General features: G+C 44.2%; 2 protein-coding genes across 2 annotated transcripts; both read right to left on the bottom strand.

Moving 5' to 3' along the window:
* Positions 1-7,311: 7,311 nt before the first annotated feature.
* On the bottom strand, positions 7,312-10,674 carry LOC130390158 (docking protein 3-like). The gene is made up of 5 exons (XM_056599931.1): positions 10,511-10,674; positions 9,930-10,226; positions 9,472-9,538; positions 8,860-9,047; positions 7,312-8,646 (listed from the first exon to the last, which is right to left on the bottom strand). Exons 1-5 carry the CDS (start codon positions 10,562-10,564, stop codon positions 7,861-7,863), a joined length of 1,392 nt encoding a protein of 463 aa, XP_056455906.1. The 5' UTR covers positions 10,565-10,674; the 3' UTR covers positions 7,312-7,860.
* Positions 10,675-10,734: 60 nt separating this feature from the next.
* Positions 10,735-18,368, bottom strand: LOC130390157 (probable ATP-dependent RNA helicase DDX41). The gene is made up of 17 exons (XM_056599929.1): positions 18,156-18,368; positions 17,551-17,646; positions 17,275-17,425; positions 16,062-16,136; positions 15,916-15,976; positions 15,677-15,813; positions 15,512-15,584; positions 15,262-15,415; positions 14,374-14,510; positions 13,907-14,069; positions 13,625-13,756; positions 13,467-13,538; positions 13,266-13,362; positions 11,894-12,043; positions 11,711-11,782; positions 11,518-11,619; positions 10,735-11,307 (listed from the first exon to the last, which is right to left on the bottom strand). The coding sequence occupies exons 1-17, from the start codon at positions 18,180-18,182 to the stop codon at positions 11,171-11,173; spliced, it is 1,836 nt and encodes a 611-aa protein (XP_056455904.1). The 5' UTR covers positions 18,183-18,368; the 3' UTR covers positions 10,735-11,170.
* Between the last annotated feature and the right edge of the window lie 36 nt (positions 18,369-18,404).

Raw genomic sequence — 18,404 nt, forward strand, 5'->3', positions numbered from 1 at the left:
TCTCTCTCTCTCTCTCTCTCTCTCTCTCTCTCTCTCTCTCTCTCTCTCTCTCTCTCTCTCTCTCTCTCTCTTCCTCCCTGCCTCCAATCCTCTCTATCTCTCTCTCCCCCCGCCTCCCAACCTCCCCCCGCCTCCCAACCTCTCTCTCTCTCTCTCTTCCTCCCTGCCTCCAATCCTCTCTATCTCTCTCTCCCCCCGCCTCCCAACCTCCCCCCCCCTCCCAACCTCTCTCTCTCTCTCTCTCTCTCTCTCTCTCTCTCTCTCTCTCTCTCTCTCTCTCTCTCTCTCTCTCTCTCTCTCTCTCTCTCTCTCTCTCTCTCTCTCTCCCCCTCCCCCTGGCACTTCTCCCCTTTTATTTTCAGACTGAGGATCACAATGAGGCCTTAAGTGCTGCTGATGAGCCAGCCACGTGAGAGACAGCTGTATCAGGCTGTATGCATTTAGGCTCAGACCCGAGTTACAGCAAAATACAAACCCCAGGCTGGAGCCTGAGAACGGTGACATAACTCTACAAAATACTTGTTATTTCTTCTTTCCTTATTAGTTATGAGAACTTCCAACTCCCCCAATACACACACACACACACACACACACACACACACACACACACACACTTATACATGCACACACACACACACACACACACACACACACACACACACACACACACACACACACACACACACACACACACACACACACACACACACACACACACACACACACACACACACACACACACACACACCTTGCTGCGATCTATTCCCTCCACTGGGCACTCGGCATGGTTCTGTCCGAAATAAAATCCTTAACCAATCCTTTGGCTCCACTTAGCTGCATCTGTGGCCGCTAAAATTAAAGGATGAGAATTGCTTAAGGATCATAACATCGAATCATCGCCGCTCGTTCTGAGAGGCTGTTTCACCCCGGGGCATGCCGCTTTCCCTCTCCCACCGTCTTAGTCTCCATCTGTGCTCTCTCTCTCTCTCTCTCTCTCTCTCTCTCTCTCTCCCTCCCTTCCTCTCCCTCTCCCACTATCTCGCTATCTGGCTCTCTTTGTCTCTCTAATGGTCTCTCCATCTCTCTGACTCTCACTTTCTTTCCTCCACTCTTCCTCTCTCATGCTCGCTCTCTGTGTTTGTCTCTCCAGCTTTCTCTCGCCCTCTGTGTTCTTGCTCTCTCCACCACTCTCATCCACTCTATTTTCCTCTCTCTCCATCCCACTCTCTTTGTCCCTCTCTTTCCATCCCTTCTCTCTCTTTGTTTCTTCCTCTTCCTCCCTCTTCAGGACTCTTCTGTCTCTCCTTATCTGCTACCCTTAATCACACCCCTCTCCCCCGGGGGGAGAGTGTGTGTACGGAGGTGTGTGAGGTGGAGCGATCACGCTCTCAGCTAAAGTGTTAGCAGAAGAACAATTGCTCCTTTTTTAACTTCAAATGTGGTTTGTTTGTGTTTGTGTTGTTCCCACTCACTGTAGCCCGTAGGTTGTTGGACAATGCATGCACTAAGGGTGGCGCATAATAAACAGCACAGTGAACCCGGGCGAAATATCACTGCTTCTTGCTGAAAATGGAAAAATCGCTATAGAGGAGAGGTGTGACTGTTTCCATTTTTTTTTTCTACGGCCAGTCTGGCTCAAGTCTGGTCATGCCTCGGGTCGAAATGTGCCAACACAAAGTCACTTCGATGCCATGAGTGTCCAAAATAGAGATATACAAACACGCTGATTGACTCAGCTTGTCTGATTAAAGTCCCATCTTCCATCGTTTGTCTACATTCTGAGCTCCCAGTAATATAACATTCCTGCATCTATTTTCTTATTTCAATTTATACCAATATAAATATATCTAAATTGTTTGAGATGAACATCAATGCCCTTGCTTTATTAACAATTCTATCTGTGTTTTTTTTTTTACCAAAAATTAAGAAAGCTCTATGACTTTAGTCACTTTTTTTTTAATAACGTTGTCCAGGCAAACTGTAAGCAAAGCCAGATCAATCGGCTAGGTCAAAAAGGTCAACGAATAAAGTGTTGCTATTAATTACGAGGAACTGAAAAAACAACTGCTGATCTCACTTCAGATTGTGTAACGCTACTGCCCTCTATCGGCCTAAAACCGTCTCAGTTCGATAGATGCAAATGTTTGAATCAATTAATTAATTGGATATATTATGATTGTTATAGCATATAGTATTGGCATTATTATTGTGTGAGAAATTGCATGGTTTCTGTTGACAAGATTGACAATATTATATGCTATTAAATATATCTCTTTATTATTTTGTCCCAAATGTGATCTGTTTGCAAAGTAACCCAGCTACTCATCCTCAAAACGGACAGCTGACATCATGCCAGGCCTCTAGGCAACAGGGCGGCGTACCCAAATGTGTTGACGAAAATAAAACCGAATTGGGACTATTTCTTTCAAGTAGGCCTTATCAACCTCAGATATGTTGTCCTGTCTCCATCTAGTGTCAAACGTAAGCATTACAATATTATGTTTCCAATTTTCCATGGCCTATTGAACAATGTGAAGGCTGACTAAACAAAAACCAAACAAGTTTATACAAGTGATTACGCATCCTATAAGAGTTTAATTGTACTATTAAAACTTGTCTAGTTTACCCCACTGAAGAAAGCCTATTCTCAGATGCCCAAAATCGTATTTGCTGAGTTGAAGTAAAGAAATGAACAGGTAGCACGGTGTTATTGTGGTCCCGAAATAGAAAATGAAGGTTAAGTTCAGAGTTGCAGAGGGCTTTCAGTTGGCACTCGTTGTCTTTTCAGGGTGGTTTATATTCACTATCAAAGTGCAAGGCATCCATTCAACCTTTTGCTTGTTCACTTCTCCTGGCTATCAGGGGCCCTGGCTGGACTGGTTATTTTTTTCCCTGCCCCTATTGGCCCTGTTTGGGTGCAAAAAGATCTCCGATGAATGGCCACCGAAATTGTGTTGCTTAGCCTACTGTGAATGTTGCAGCAGCATAATAACACGGTTAACCCCGCTGACCCGGGGCTCAATGCACGTGGTTAACCGCAAGCACCCTATTCCCTGCACAGAAAAGCGAGCGTCTCGGTGTTAGGGACCTTTGGGGAAGAGAGTGACAACCTATTCGAGGTGCGCCACTGTGGATACACTGCGGCGCATCGAGTTTAATTGGCTTTTTGAATCGGTTTCAGTGAAATGGGGAAAAATAGACTGAAGCACAGAGTAAATAAAGAGCGTAAAGACTACTTCTTAGAATGAAGGCATTATTATTATTAATTTCATTATTTAAAAGCAAATCTAAAAGGGTGAGATGAGGTTTGGAATTGTGTAATCCGTATCCCCTCACTCACAGTTCAACCATTAGCCCGTAGACCAGAGATAAAATTGACTTAATGAGGCGTTACTTTAACCAAAGCATTGCTTCCCTTTCCTCAATTAATGAGGCCAGTAATTTACTCCTAATTTGGCGATGAAAGCCCGGCATTAAGCAGCCCGGAGCGGCGACTCCGTGCGCCCCCGTACCGCTCGGGGTGGGGACGCTGTAATTACAGTCCGCCGCTCGCAGGATCAAGAGGCGCACTGTTCCACGTGGTGCCTCGATGCTTAATGTCTATTGTGTGAGCAATGGAAACACTTCATTGTTAAAAATAAACAAAAAAAAGGGTTAGCGGTCTTTAGTTATAGGCCAAAGACGCGCAAAGCATATAGGTATCGTCTACAATGGAAATAGTAGGGGATTTAATATTGCTTTATTATATTTGAGGCTGAGCATATAGGTCACAACTTGAGTGCATCATAGTATCTTAATGTTCCGCGTTGCTCGTGTCGAACACACCCCTCAGCACGACACGAGCAACAACCTGAAGAAAAGGGCATAACGACACACATTGACTTTAAAGCTGTCGGAAATTTGACAGTTTTTTGTTTTGTTTTGTTTTGTTTTACAAAAGATCCACTCGGCGTTACAACAGGAGGAGAAGGAGTAGGAGGGGGGCCCCCTCCGAGAAGTTGACCTTTGAAATGTTCCTCACACCTCTCTGTCCCTCCGTGACACTCCCCCCGCCGCCACGTCACGCCCCGCACCAGATGGGGAGTGGAGGCTCGGAGAGGCTGCAGGGTTGCAGGCTGTTGCGCTGGCAGTAGGGGCTGAAGGAATGAAATATTCATGTAGTCCAAAAATGAATGGACACCCTGGGACGAAGAGCGTGCCGATTTATTCAACTAAGACCAGCCTCATTAAACTGCTGACGGGCGGGGGTGGGGGCAGGTCACGGTGATTTTCCTGCAGCCTAACTGGTGGTGTTGATGGTGTTGGTGGCGGTGATGGTGGCGCTGTGGTCCCCCTCCCCCCCCCCCCCCCCCCCTCACTCCCTTGACTCAACCAACACAAGTGCTTGCGCGTGTGACGCTCACGTTTAGATGCGCAAACTTCTGTCCTGAAACCCAAATATTCATCCATTGGTTATCCCGTTGCCATTACAAAGGGCTAAACCTGTTATTTTATTACAGAAAGCGCTATGGTCGTCTATTGGATTATCGGGGCCTTGGAGACGGTGGATCAGTGAGGCGGCTCCTCTGGTGTAATTCCTGTCCTAATGAGTGATTAGTTTTGTGTCACTTTGCCCAGTGCTGTGAAAGTTGGATGGACTCCCCCGTGCATACGGCATATGGGAGACGTGGGGGGAGACTGGTGAGTGCGGAGCTTGGGTGGAGGTACCAGGGGACACCAGATGATGGGCACACGATTTAGATGCTCATAGGTTTTAATTAAGTAGAAATGACACGTTCTTCAAACGTATTGTGTCCAACACGTATCGTGTTCACGTGTAACAGTTTGAAGCGGAGACCTTGTTATTATTATTAACCCTCTTAACTTTGTTGTTGTCATTATTATCTCATTTTTATGCGCGCGTTATTATTATTATTAGATTATTATTATTATTATTATTATTATTATTATTATTATTATTATTATTAGTTTCTGCCTTATTATGGTTGGTCTTATTTCTTTCTGTTATTATAATTTTAAACAAATGGTGTATGAATTTTAATAGAACTAGTTGCAGTAACCATAGGCCCAGTTATAAATTAAAAGACTTAATTCAATAATGTCGCACCAAAAGTTGCGAATAAAGTCCGCCTAACCCGTCATTTTTGATGTCTAGAAACTCTTGCTTGCATCCCCAAACAACTAGTTGGGGAAGCAATATCAATAATTTCTGAAGCAAGACGCAGCATTCATATTCTTCCGCATCTTCCATTGTTTGATTGCTAAATGATTCATAGGGAGCCTGCGGAGGACTTATCAGTTATCTGGGCTCTCCCATAGACAGGTGTGTCTCAAGCCTTACCTTACACCTGTTCCTTTTATTATTCTGCAAATAATCCGCACTTGTTTGTGAACTTTTACTGTTTATTTGAGAACCAATTTCATAAAGGATATGCTCTGGATAATTCCAATTTATAGGCCCTATACTCACGGGTCCTTCGGTAACGAGTTGTAACTGTTTATCATTCCAACAAACCAAACGCCCTGCTTCTTAGAAGAACATTTAAGTTAATACTCTGAACACGACGCATGAACCCATGGACTCTTTCATCCAAAATAGTCCAAAGTTACTTAAAGTAATAGTTAGGTTAAATTGGCTTCTGGGGTTGATGTTTATTAGATAAATTAATTGAAACCACAGTTTGATTATACTGTCCTCCGTGTTGTGATACATCTGGCAGGCGTCGGTTGACAAGTGACTCTAAACATCCACCATTAGCCTGATTGAGTTACAATGCACAATAGTATGGGCCAAAAAAGAAGAAAAAAAAGATCAGCATTGTGCGTAATTGTTCTTGGACACTGGTGTCAAAGAGACTTTGCAATTGGCTGCGTGCTCCCGACCTGTGACAGAGTCCCGGGGCAGGGGTGTCTGGGCCATTAAAAGGGGGCTGGGGAGGAGGAGGAGGAGGAGAAGGAGATCATAGCGGTGGGTAGGCCTGCTATATAAGTCTGTTGGTGCAGAACCAACCACACCACAACAAACGAAGGCGTGCACAGACACATATCATCTTCTTCTGACCGAGTTTTTTTTCATCTTCTAGTGGCTGGCACGAATTGGGGTCGGAACAGTGATGACTGCCGCCACAGAAGTCCCCAACTGGCCAGAGTACCCAGAAGACTTTACTATGGTAGAACATCTGGACGCAAGGATTTGCAGAACCTCATCCACGCGGTCCCTCACCACGTCCATCTCCGCGTATTCCAACAGGATGGGCGCGTTTGAAAGCGCAGATAAACCATCACTGGCTGAAAAATGTTGTGCGTCTGCGACCCACCAACCAGACCGGACGTCAACCGACCTCACATGGATGGACGATGACGGCTCGCCAGAGGGCCACGTGCACCACGGGCCGCAGAAACCCAGACGCGTTGCCGCGAACGCACGGGAGAGGAGAAGGATGCACGGCCTCAATAAGGCCTTTGACGAGCTGAGGAGTGTCATCCCGTCGCTGGAGAACGAGAAAAAGCTTTCCAAGTACGACACGCTGCAGCTGGCACAGATCTACATCACAGAGCTGTCTGATATCCTCACAGGCGTCGGGGACCACAGGAGTCCCCCCAGCAGAGTGGATCCGGCGGAGAGAGCCTGTATGAGGTCCCTGATGCAGACCCTGTGTCCCCAGGGAGGAGACACGTCACCGGGGCTAAGCGACATGTCGTGCACGGGGGATTCCCCGCAGCCGTTGTTGAACCCGCCGAGCGACATGCCGCACCTCTTTTTTGTAACGACACAGAAATGCCACCTGGGAGTCTCTCACAAGACAGCGTGTTCCTCATCCCACAGCAGCGATGGAGAGTCATCACATCACAGTGATGTGGAGGACTGCCAGGGCGGGAGACAGTGACGGATCAGGAGGGTGATTTTTGTCTGTGTCTGGTTGAGAAAGAGAGAACCAAATAGTGCTTGGGTTGTGGATGGTAAGCTTATCTATCATGTATGACAACGTGATGGTAGATAACTTCTGGACAATGCTGTTTCATGTCATCACCAGCCAATGGAAGGATTTTGCAATGCCAAACGAAAGTGTAAAAACGAGGGAAAGGTTTAAAAGGTGTGACGGATGACACACCTTTTTGACCTTTTTTTTTTGGACTGTCCTAATGCCATGATGATCTCACAGGATAGTGTGGTTGCACTTTAATGTTGTAATGGCCCGACCCAAGACCAACTTTATGCCCATATAGACTAGTTCATGCTATCTAAATTAAAATAAAATATTTTGATATTTATAAAGAAAATGTTATTTTCTATGTATTTTTCTCAGTAATAAAATGTCAAATAAGGAAACGATTGTTGGTACATTTATGCTTCAAGTCCTGAGTGAGTAAAGTTCAATTATTCATTTTTAATATGAACCATCTAAGGGGGCCCATCTTGTTTATAAAAAGATTTGATTGGTAGAAAAGTCCTATTCAATACAAGATCACATTTTTTGATCTTGAGCTATATGGTAACCAATCTGAGTCGATATATCCAAAACCTTTTGTGATGTTCAACCTTGCACTTTAATAAACATCCGCATGCAGATACAAACATCATTTACGAAGGAAAAATCCACAATCATAGCACTAATCTGTACATGATCAATATCAAGACACACCTATACAAATATTAGCTAATTAAATTGCAGGGTAAATAGATAAGGTTACAGCTAGAGATCACCAACTAGCTTTTCATATTTTAAAATGAATATGCTTAAGGCCTAAACATTTAATTTGTATAACACCATAATACAGTAGAATAGCTTAACGAAACTTATACATATGATACATATTTATAAGGAGAAAAATTCTCCCACTAACAGTGATAAAAGGAGATCAAGATTTGCCTTTTCCAAAGCGTCTCCGCGACTGGAACTTTGCCAAGTCTAAAGAAATGAGTTTTGACAGCTTCTGTTGGAAACTCCGGGTGGGCCCTTTCTTGGGACCAGAAGGAGAGCGGTCTACAGGCCCCCCCGCGGTCTTTGACTTCTTGGTCCCTTTGGAGAAGAGCCTGGCCCGGCGTGGGGGCTTCGCGGATACTGGTGCCCGGGCCGACGGGGGGGCTGGCGTGGGGCTGCTCGTGAAGGGCAGCGCCTCGTAGAGGGAGGAGTCAGACTCTGACTCGGAGCAGCTCACAAGGGAATAGACAAAGTTAGATTCGAGTCCCTCCGGCACGATCGCAACCCTTGTCCCAGCCGCTGGCCCCCGGGTGTAGCCGTCCCCCCCCGAGCCACCCCAGGGGCCCGGCCCCTGGCCGGACTCACCCTCCTCTTCCGTACCCGGTTGCAGATGGGAGGGGTGCTGGGGGGATGGATGACTGTTGACCGATGGAGGGAGGAGGTGTACTTCGGCGTAGTAATGGTCGGCCAGACCGGGCCCCGCCCCGGCACAGGCGGTGCCCGGGTGGTTGGAAACCTGTGGTTCTGTGTCCGACTCGTAGGAGGGTGGAGGAGGGGAGACTTGATCGTAATCCGACTCTTGGGTAGAGGAGCCCATAGCCTCTTGCTCGGTCAAGCAGTGCCGGGCGATGGCTTGGCAGACCTGATGACCATGTGGAGACAGGAAGGAGAACATCCCCTCTCCCGAGTCACACTGCGGGCCTGCTTCGATGCAGAAACCCCCCTGCAGTGAAAAAACACACACACACACACACACACACACACACACACACACACACACACACACACACACACACACACACACACACACACACACACACACACACACACACACACACACACACACACACACACACGTTTTCCAGACAACATTGGCAACAAAGTGGCTCGTTTTGAATCATAAAATGTTGCATATTTAACACATCCTTTTGAGTACCTTCACAATTCCGAATCGGCGCAAGAACATGTAAGGCCATCTGTATATGATGTCAGCCGTTTCCTTGTCCAATAGGAACACAGCCTCTATGTCCAGAAGGAAGACGAATTCTCCAGCAAGCAGACATCTCTCTGATGCAACGGTGCCTAGAACTGTGACATTGTACTGTTCTGGTTGATCACCCATACCTGAAGAACAGCATATACACTTGACTTCAGCAGTATAAGAAAGGGGATCAAACTGGAACAGTGACTGGATTTATTTTTCAGAAGAATTCTAGAGTCATGAACAAAGGGGAAGTCCTGCTGAAGACAGTTACTTGCATCATAAAGTTCATATATTGGAAATGAATACATCACTGTCGATATTTTGGTAAGGTGTAACCCATGTAAAGAATTTCTGTTGATACTTATTTAAACAATTAGACTTTTTAAATATACATACAGTATAAATTGGAGCCATGTGGCCTGTCCTAAGCCTTGTGTTCCAATATAAAGATGTAGTCCTACAACAGGATTTTTTTTTTTACAGCTTTATCAGCACATTGGTTGCGGTCTATAAAATCTGAGTTTAACCAAATATTTTCAGATAAATATTGGACGTAATAAGAACCTGAGTAGAGGTCACAGTCCTTCATCAGCAGACTATTTTCTTCCAACGAAATCTTTTCTCCATGATCCTTGTGTAAACAAGACGACACGGTAAACATTGTGTACATACACGTTATACTGCGCGCCCTTATCGTTTTTTACGACATAAACATGCTCAGGAAAGGGTTGCGCTTATGCAAGCAAACGAATTGAAGAAGTAAAGCTCAACGACAGTGCTTTCACAGCGACTTCCTCGTCCTTATACTCGTCTTTGAGGACGGGGTGATGGGGGTTGGTGTAAATTCGGTTGATCCTTGTTATCAATCGACAATTCCTCTCCTCCGTTTGAACAGGGGAAACTGTTGACCAAGCTAATCTACCAACGAAGGAAGCCTGCGAGAATGTGTGTGTGTGTGTGTGTGTGTGTGTGTGTGTGTGTGTGTGTGTGTGTGTGTGTGTGTGTGTGTGTGTGTGTTATACCTGGAAGGTAAGCTGACATAGTGCCAGGAGCCATTCTTGGCAATCCTCGGAGGCCAGGGTGTAGGTGCGCAACGTTGTGTCCAGATAGAAGGCAGTGCAGCCCGGGGGACAGGCCTCCTCCGGGGCCAGGGTGATGTCCAGACAGTCCGACAAAAGCACCACCCGTCGCTTGGTTTTGTCCTGCTCAGGGGGCAGCATGTCTACATTGGTGTCGTCGGGCAAACTGTAGACCTCCAGGCGCCCTATCTCCAGTGATTGGGGCTTGAGGATGATCATCCATATTTTCCGCCAGGTTTTCTGCACAGGGAGGAAAGGAATACGAATTAGACTACGTATGTATGGATCCTGCTTGAATACTATGTCTTCCACCGGGGATCTCCACCTCCTTAGAATAAGGACGCTAGGCTCGTTATTTGTTGCTATATAATAATCTGATTAAATGTATATCATCTGGATATTAGCCGTAAATTAGCTATACACATCCTGTGCTCAAGTAGGCCTAGTTGTATTTATTTTCAAGCCTGTTGCTAAACATGTTTAACCATTAACTCTTATCCATATAAAATGCTTTAAATTCTTACCTTTCCAAACTTGACACCGTGTAGGTAAAGCAGACCCTCTTTAAAAACGTTCATTTTCCAAAGTGGAAAGTTTTTCTTTCGTTTCTACTTATATACTAGGCTGCGATCACATTAATTACTATATGCAATGTTGTTCTTCTGTGCGTTTGCAGGAACTGGTTTGTATCGAGAGTTTTCTCACGATTAAAAGGAAGCTAGTCAATCATCAATGCAGAAGTTGAGGAAATACTTTTAATATTACTGCAAGAATGACCAACTTCCCATTGCTTCAGTACATTGTTTCAGTGAATACACACACACACACACACACACACACACACACACACACACACACACACACACACACACACACACACACACACACACACACACACACACACACACACACACACACACTAAACATAATTGAAAGCATTTTTGGTTCAATTTAAAATTGTCCAACAGACAAATGCTTAACATACAGAAAAGGGGAAGGAAATAAAAAAAGGAATTGTGCACTACAAAAATGTGCAACAAAGTTTCTGTAGCACCACTATCAACCCAACTTCATCAGTGTGGTACAATGGTAAATAAACAGACTGAAAATATTTTCCCCCTGGTGTGTGTCCGTGTCGTTGTAGTCCGGCCTCAGAGAATAACCAGTAGTAACATGACAGCTGCTTAGAAGTCCATAGAACTGTGAGCCAGGTAATCCTTGCGGCCGATGTTGGACACCTGTTTGGTCTGCATGGCCTCCAGCTTGGGACAGTCCGTGATACGATGGCCAAGACCGCCGCAGAACGTACAGCCCCTCTCGCCTGTGCACACACACACACACACAATAAATAAAACGCATGAATAAAACAAGCAGTAAACAGAAGTTCAGCAGCAGTTCACATGAACGAGCCAAAAACGAGTCAATTGAGTCACACAAATTAGAATCAGATGGTACGTAGGAACGGTTCCAACAAACAACAAGGTGCTGATGAGAAACAAGGAGAGGGAGGAGGAGGAGGATGGGCGGTCACCTCCAAGGTCTTCGTTCTCCGTCTGTAGCACCTGGAGGACAGGTGGTACCTTCTGCTTGGCCTCTATCAACAGCGCCTTCAGATCCATGAGGACCGACTCATCTGTGAACCGGAGAACAGGGTAAGAGACAGCCTTGGTCAGCCTTATAGGTTTGCCATCAGACTTATCTGGTTTTACTGCCTCTTTGCTCACCGCAGCCTTTGTTGATGAAGGTGGTGGCGATACCGGTTTTGCCCGATCGTCCTGTACGTCCAATCCTGTGGACTGTGTGGGAAGGAATATGAAAAAGAGAGGTTAGGGTCCGCCATTTAAAAAACAGAAGGTTAACAGATCAAGAAAGATGTTTGATGGAATCCAACGAATTGGAATCCTTACCATAGTTTTCTATTTCTTCGGGCATGTCGTAATTCACCACATGCTGGATGGCAGGGAAATCAAGACCTTTGGAGGCCACGTCTGTGGCCACCAGGACATCCTTCTTGCCTTCTTTGAACGCTTCTATAGCTTTGGTTCGTTCCTCTTGATCTAAATATAGTAAAAAAAAAAAAAAGAGAAGAAAATAATTACTTCAAGTCTCAATTAGTAGGATTGAGCCCCTCCCAGATGGTAGTCGGGAGACCTTCCCTTTTAAAAATCGAAATAACAGCGTTCTGTCAAGTCCAACTGTGCAAAGCGAAATAGCGTAGCTGGGTGGCGCCAGTGGAAGGGGGTTCCTTTAATGCAGATGGACTTGTTTAGCATCACTAATATGATGTGGTTTTATTGTTAACAATGTTGAAATCTTCTCAGGATACACTACCGCCATGTACAGATCATTTTTAGTTACGAGCTACTTGAACCGTTACACGATCTGTTCAGCTGCTGAAAATAAACACATGGCTTTTTCTGACACACATAAGTCAAGGGTGACCCCTAGTGGTCAGACTTTGATAACGCATACAAAATACAAGATTGGCTACGGGATTCGCAGCAGGATGTTCTTTAAGTCACAAACATCATATTTATCCTAGTGTTATCGATTTAATACAAGGTTAACAGACTTATGCCTGTCACACACTAGACAGGTGTCTTTTTTTTGCATTTTTGCAGTACCATAATCCTGATAAATTCATGAGAATTATACAAAAATCAGGGCTTTGTATTTTATTGCCCGAGTTGGAAAGGGGAAACCAGGCATTCTATGGCCTAGTGTCTACTCTGATAATAGATTCACTTCCCAATTGCTCACTTTATTGCACATTCAAATCCACTGATTATTAAGGCAAATTGTGTAGTTGTATCGTGTCATGCGACTGAAAGAACGGGTTAAAGTGCCAATGAACTCGAAAAAAAACTTGGCTAATCATATGAAAAATCGATTTCCTATGGTATGAATGTGAGGGAGTACTGGTATGTTGCATTTGGGTCCTGGGTCTGAGGAATTGCAGGTGGCATAGCGAGTGTTTTGTTTGTTTTCTGATGATATCAGGCCAATCAATTCATCATGAAGTCTCGTAATGATTCCTATTTAGGTGCCCTTTCCATAACTGTGTCCTAATGTAATGGCTTCCTTGCCTGAATTCCAGCCATTGTGAATCACCCAAAGGTTACGTTGAGGAAAAAAAGCTTAGCTGCTGAGCTCTATCAAGGAAATTGAAAACTAAAATCTGAAGCCAGCAAAATTGCTCCACAAATCTTTTAAGATAAAAGGCCAAGAACAAAACCAGAGGGGTCCACTGATGGACTTACATTAGAAGAAGTATCTTACCCTTTCCACCATGGATAGCCACAGCCTCCACTCCTTTTAACAACAGATACTCGTGGATTGCATCCACATCCGCCTTTTTCTCAGCAAACATCAGCACCTGGAAGTTAAACATCACAATCTTCAAACTTGTTCTTAAAGAGTGAAACGTGTAGAACAATATGATATGGAGCTGGGTGGTTTGGAGGACGTGTTGTTACTGACCGGAGGCGGCGTCTTCTGTAGGCACTCCAACAGGTACACCATCTTGGCCTCCTCCTTGACATACTCCACTTCCTACAAACACAATCCCGGGTCATCATCATTTTACTTCCCTCTCACACGTCAACGTTTCTGAACCACTTGGAGGTTGTTCATCGCACCTGAATGACGTCCAAGCTGGCAGCTCCAGCCCTACCCACGTTAATAGTGATAGGCTTGACCAGGGCACTCTTGGCAAAGTTCTGGATCTTTTTAGGCATGGTAGCACTGAAGAGCAGGGTCTGCCTCTGGCCCTGAATAAAGAAAAAGCAGTTGTGAGTCAAATTAATTTCAACATCAATCCGGTGCCGAATTAAACTTGTCGCGGTGATGGTGTGGACTAAAGATGGAAACGTTTGCACGCGTTTGTATTCCGACCCAGCCAATCAACCACTCTGGCTGACCTTGAAGTAGGAGAAAATGGTCCTGATGTCCTCCTCAAAGCCCATGTCAATCATCCTGTCAGCCTCGTCCAGCGACAGGTAGCGGCAGATGTCGAGGCTGATCATCTTCTTCTGCAGCAGGTCCATCAGTCGACCAGGAGTGGCTACCATCATGTGGACCCCCCTAGGAACGGTCACGACACACGTTCATTGCCAAACTTGCTTCAGGGGATTCAGAAAGTGTAACTCACTATCTTCTTATTTTGGTTTAACATTGGCTTTTTTTTCCCCACCGGGTAATATATATATATATTCAGAGTTGAAATTTTACGGGGTATTAAGAAATCCTTTAACACAATTAAAAATGAATATATTATACATTTGATAATATGATATGCCTCAGGCCTCTGACCTTTGATGCTTTTTTCTTATTCTTTTACATCTATATTCTGTAATACATAGCCCAACAAACCATGACCCATACTTACTGATTAACCACCTCCATCTGGTCTTTGACTGACATGCCTCCTATGCACAGGGCACACCGCAGCTGCGGGGTGCCTTCATCCTCCAGCAGTTTGCAGTAGTACTCGATGATGCTGTGGGTCTGCCTGGCCAGCTCTCGCTGCGGGCAGAGGGGAACGTTCGAATCGTGGCAGACTTGAAACAGTCAGGATTTTGGTAACCATTGCGTTTATGAGACGGAACGCTGTTATCACCTTTATGACCCGTACACACAATGCTCACAATTATGAAAAGAACGGGGAGCTTATGCAAGCAGAATTGAAGAAGTAAAGATAGTAGCTGGTGCCACCACACTAACTTCCTCATCCCACTACCTTAACTGCAGAGCTTATATTCAGTAGACTGGAATCCCCCTCCTTGTTATCAATTTATTGTTCCAATCACAAGGTCTAACTTTTATTTGGATGGTGTTCAAATAGAACCTGGAATCTTCTAAGGACCGGTGCGTAACTGAAACGTTAACACATACCAACACCTTGTGATCATAGTCAAAAGGTCAGTAAAAAGAACGGCTAATTCAAACAATTCCTTTTACGACAGCATATAAAAGAATATTCAAACTGCAATTCATGTACAGTGTTAATTCCAGTGTAGGTAGGCAGCGAATGGACTTCAAGCTCTGCCATTCAAATGTTAAACATATCCCACATCTGTGCCTGAATTTCGACAATGCCAAATAAACTGTTTGGCATCCCAGAATATTATATTAATTGTTTAATCTGTGGTTTATATCTGTAAAAGAACTAACACAAAAGTGTGTTGCCATTTCTTTAAAATGGTGTCAGTGGGCAGTTTGTGTTTTCAAGTGAGATGTTATCAGAGAAGCCAATGCTTCTCTCTTGGCGTCTTACTGATGGACAGATGATTAGTCCATAGGGCCCCTCCCTCTTGCTGAAGGGCAGCCGTTTCTCTTGCTCCAGGCAGAACATAATGATGGGGAGAGTGAACACCAGGGTCTTCCCCGAGCCAGTGAAGGCAATGCCAATCAAGTCTCGACCTGCCAGACTATAGATGAACAAAAAAAAACGAATTAAATATTAATACAAAACATAAAACACAAACTGTGTGAAGCCTGGCATATACAAGCCACTGTGGACTTACGCAGTGGGGATCCCTTGAATCTGAATCGGTGTCGGGTGGACAATGCCTTTCTTTTTCAAGCCTTTAAGGATCGCTGCAAACCATCAGAAGTGTTAGAGAATGGAGATACTGTGGCAAAATGGTGGCTGTACACCAAAGAATGTGTATCATCCGTCGCAGGCGTACCTGGTGGTAACTTCATCTCTCTGAAGCTTTTAATTGGAGCCGGGATCAGTTCTCCATCGACAAGAATGTGGAACTTCTTCCTGACGCGGTCGTGTCTCGCGCCGGGCATGTTCAGGATGTAGCGCGGAGGTTTCCAACTGCAAGGGATTTACAGTTTTTTTTGGATCCATATAGACTATAGTTTTGATGATCAATGTCATATTATGTCAATGGTTCAGTTAATTCAATACAAAACTCACCTTGTTTTAATGGGGTCATCGTATATAATACCCTTGGCCATTTCCTTCACCGACATCAGAGCTACAAGACACCAGATTCTCCGCTATTAATCCTTTATTCAAAGTTTATCGAAATTGCTGTAAAATTTAAAAGGAAAATGCTGTACCTCTGCCTTCAGCCACACTCTCAAGAATCTTCTCCTCCTCTTTCAGTTGCTTCTCCTTGGCGGACTCCTTGCGTGCTGTAAAGCCCAAACCACAATTCAACATGAAATATTCCTGAGGGTCACATTTGATATAACAATATATTGAAGTGACAGTGTAAAATGTCGATCTCTACCATTGTATAAATTTAAGCAGGATTTTGGCATAACTTTGACCCTCCCGCTTCCTGCCAAAGCCAACATGCTAGAGACGGGTCAAACATTTAACATTGTAGACTCCATTTCTCTCCACCTCTCATATTCGCCAAAATTAATCCAGGTTTAACCCATCTTTTTGTCTTTTGCCTTCCTATGCATGTACTTTTACGGCTGTAGGCGCTTAGTTAGCTCTGCCAAAGTAGGAGTGCAATTAGTGTCCTGCATGGGTAGTGTATGTCATCTTACATACAGGCCAAGCACGCCCCCTTGAGCACTACAAGTAAAATAATCTGAATTGTACAATGATTCAAGTGGCAGCCATAATAAAGAGCTTTTGGTATTCTCTAAATGCTTATGAAAGATGCTCAATGCTTCCTTTATTATCTCATTCAGATTAGAGGACACTGAGCCATCCTTTACGAAGAGATAGTGAGATAAAGACTGAATGCTGTCCAACAATTTCTTGCAGCAGGAATATTTAAAGAGATGCACAATTACTATAATGACGTAGCATAGTGCATGTGCAGTCAGATTTTTCTCTGCACCACGATTGTCTTTGCCTCAGACCCAATGAATTCCTCTTTTAAACTTTCCTCGAGCTCATGCTGTTTCCCATCGAAGATAATAAAAAAAGGTTAGGAAAGGGCATAGGATGTACTTTTTAGACCATTCAACAAGAGCCCCAGAGTTAACTTTTCAAAATAGGTCAGGTATAGAGTGAAATTGAATGCATGGGATTGTTGCTATTTGTAGCCGTCAGCATGTACCATAGATCTCTAGAAGATGATTTTATTTTAAAAAGAAATTGTCATTAAGCAGATGCTTTCAACTAATGTGAGTTACAGTATTTTGTTTCAGATGCATATCATTATAGAGCAGGTCGGGGTTAGGCATCCTGCTCAAGCATCCCTGTAAAGATCTACTGCATTTGAACAAAGATCCTTTTAAATGGGTGTCCTGACACAATAACCGCTAATTGTAGTAATAAATCCTGAGTGAGTGTTTCGTTTGGACATACCCTCTGCCTTCTCCTTGAGAACCTGGTGCTGGTCCAGGAGACTGACGTTGGAGCGTGGACCAAGCCCTTCTTCCTCGTCCCTCTGATCTGCTCCACTGTCTTTCAGGTCCTCTTCCACAACCTTGCCTCGCAGGCGCAACATCTTGTTGTGCTGCAAACATACAAACAATGGATTGTTATCACTCTGGATTCGGGACTGAAATTCCAGATAATTAATTATGTTCCGAGTATAACAAGGCAGGAGAAAGAAAGGATGAATAAGTTTTGGCCACCAACCGTCTGAGTCTTTCGTATTTTCACTGGGACATATGGGACGTAGTCATCATCCTCCGATCCACCTGAAGCAGCCTTCTCTCCCTCTCCAAGAGGTCTCTGTATGGTCGGAACAAACACATTTTAAAAACGATCTGGCGGGTTAACTGTCCTGGCTTTATATAGTAGGAAATTATACGTTCAACACAGTTATCTTGAAAATGAATGAAGAGCATTGTTTATCCCGCTGAATTTAATATGATGCGCTTTGTGTCTTATCCACATCACACGATCACAATGCCTTGCTGGTAGTGTCGAATGTGAAAATCTACTATGCGCTTCACAAATAAATAAAGTGGTAGTTTTTGTTGTTTATATTACTACAGCTTTGTGTGACCGTTTGACCATACATTTGTGCCAACTCCCTGGGCTGATCCCTTATGAACAGTTTATAGAGCTCATACTACTAACGTAACTCATAAAGGAGCTGATCTCTGTAGTAGCTGCATATTAGTTTAGGGAACATAACACTGCCTTCATGTTTCTAATGTGTGGAAGAGTGTGTTTTGTCAGCTAGCTAGCTAGCTAGCATGTAGCTCGAATGAAGCTTCGTAAATGAAATTACTTACCTTTTTGGGCTTACTGTCGACTTCCATTTCTGTTTATTACCTAAAGAAAATGTGTTTGACAATAGTACCCCAAACAATTAACAAAAGTAATACTTTTAACTTAAAAGTACATAGATTTTAACCAGTAGAAAATAAACCAACGCTACTAGTACGCATTGGACAAAATGTTTGGGTAAGGAATGCTTGGAGGTACAAACTTCCCCGACTCCTTAACCAATGGTATACCGCCCCCTACTGGTTGTATAAATA

This window comes from Gadus chalcogrammus, chromosome 10 (assembly GCF_026213295.1).
Source record: "Gadus chalcogrammus isolate NIFS_2021 chromosome 10, NIFS_Gcha_1.0, whole genome shotgun sequence".
In the NCBI taxonomy this organism is placed as follows: domain Eukaryota; kingdom Metazoa; phylum Chordata; class Actinopteri; order Gadiformes; family Gadidae; genus Gadus; species Gadus chalcogrammus.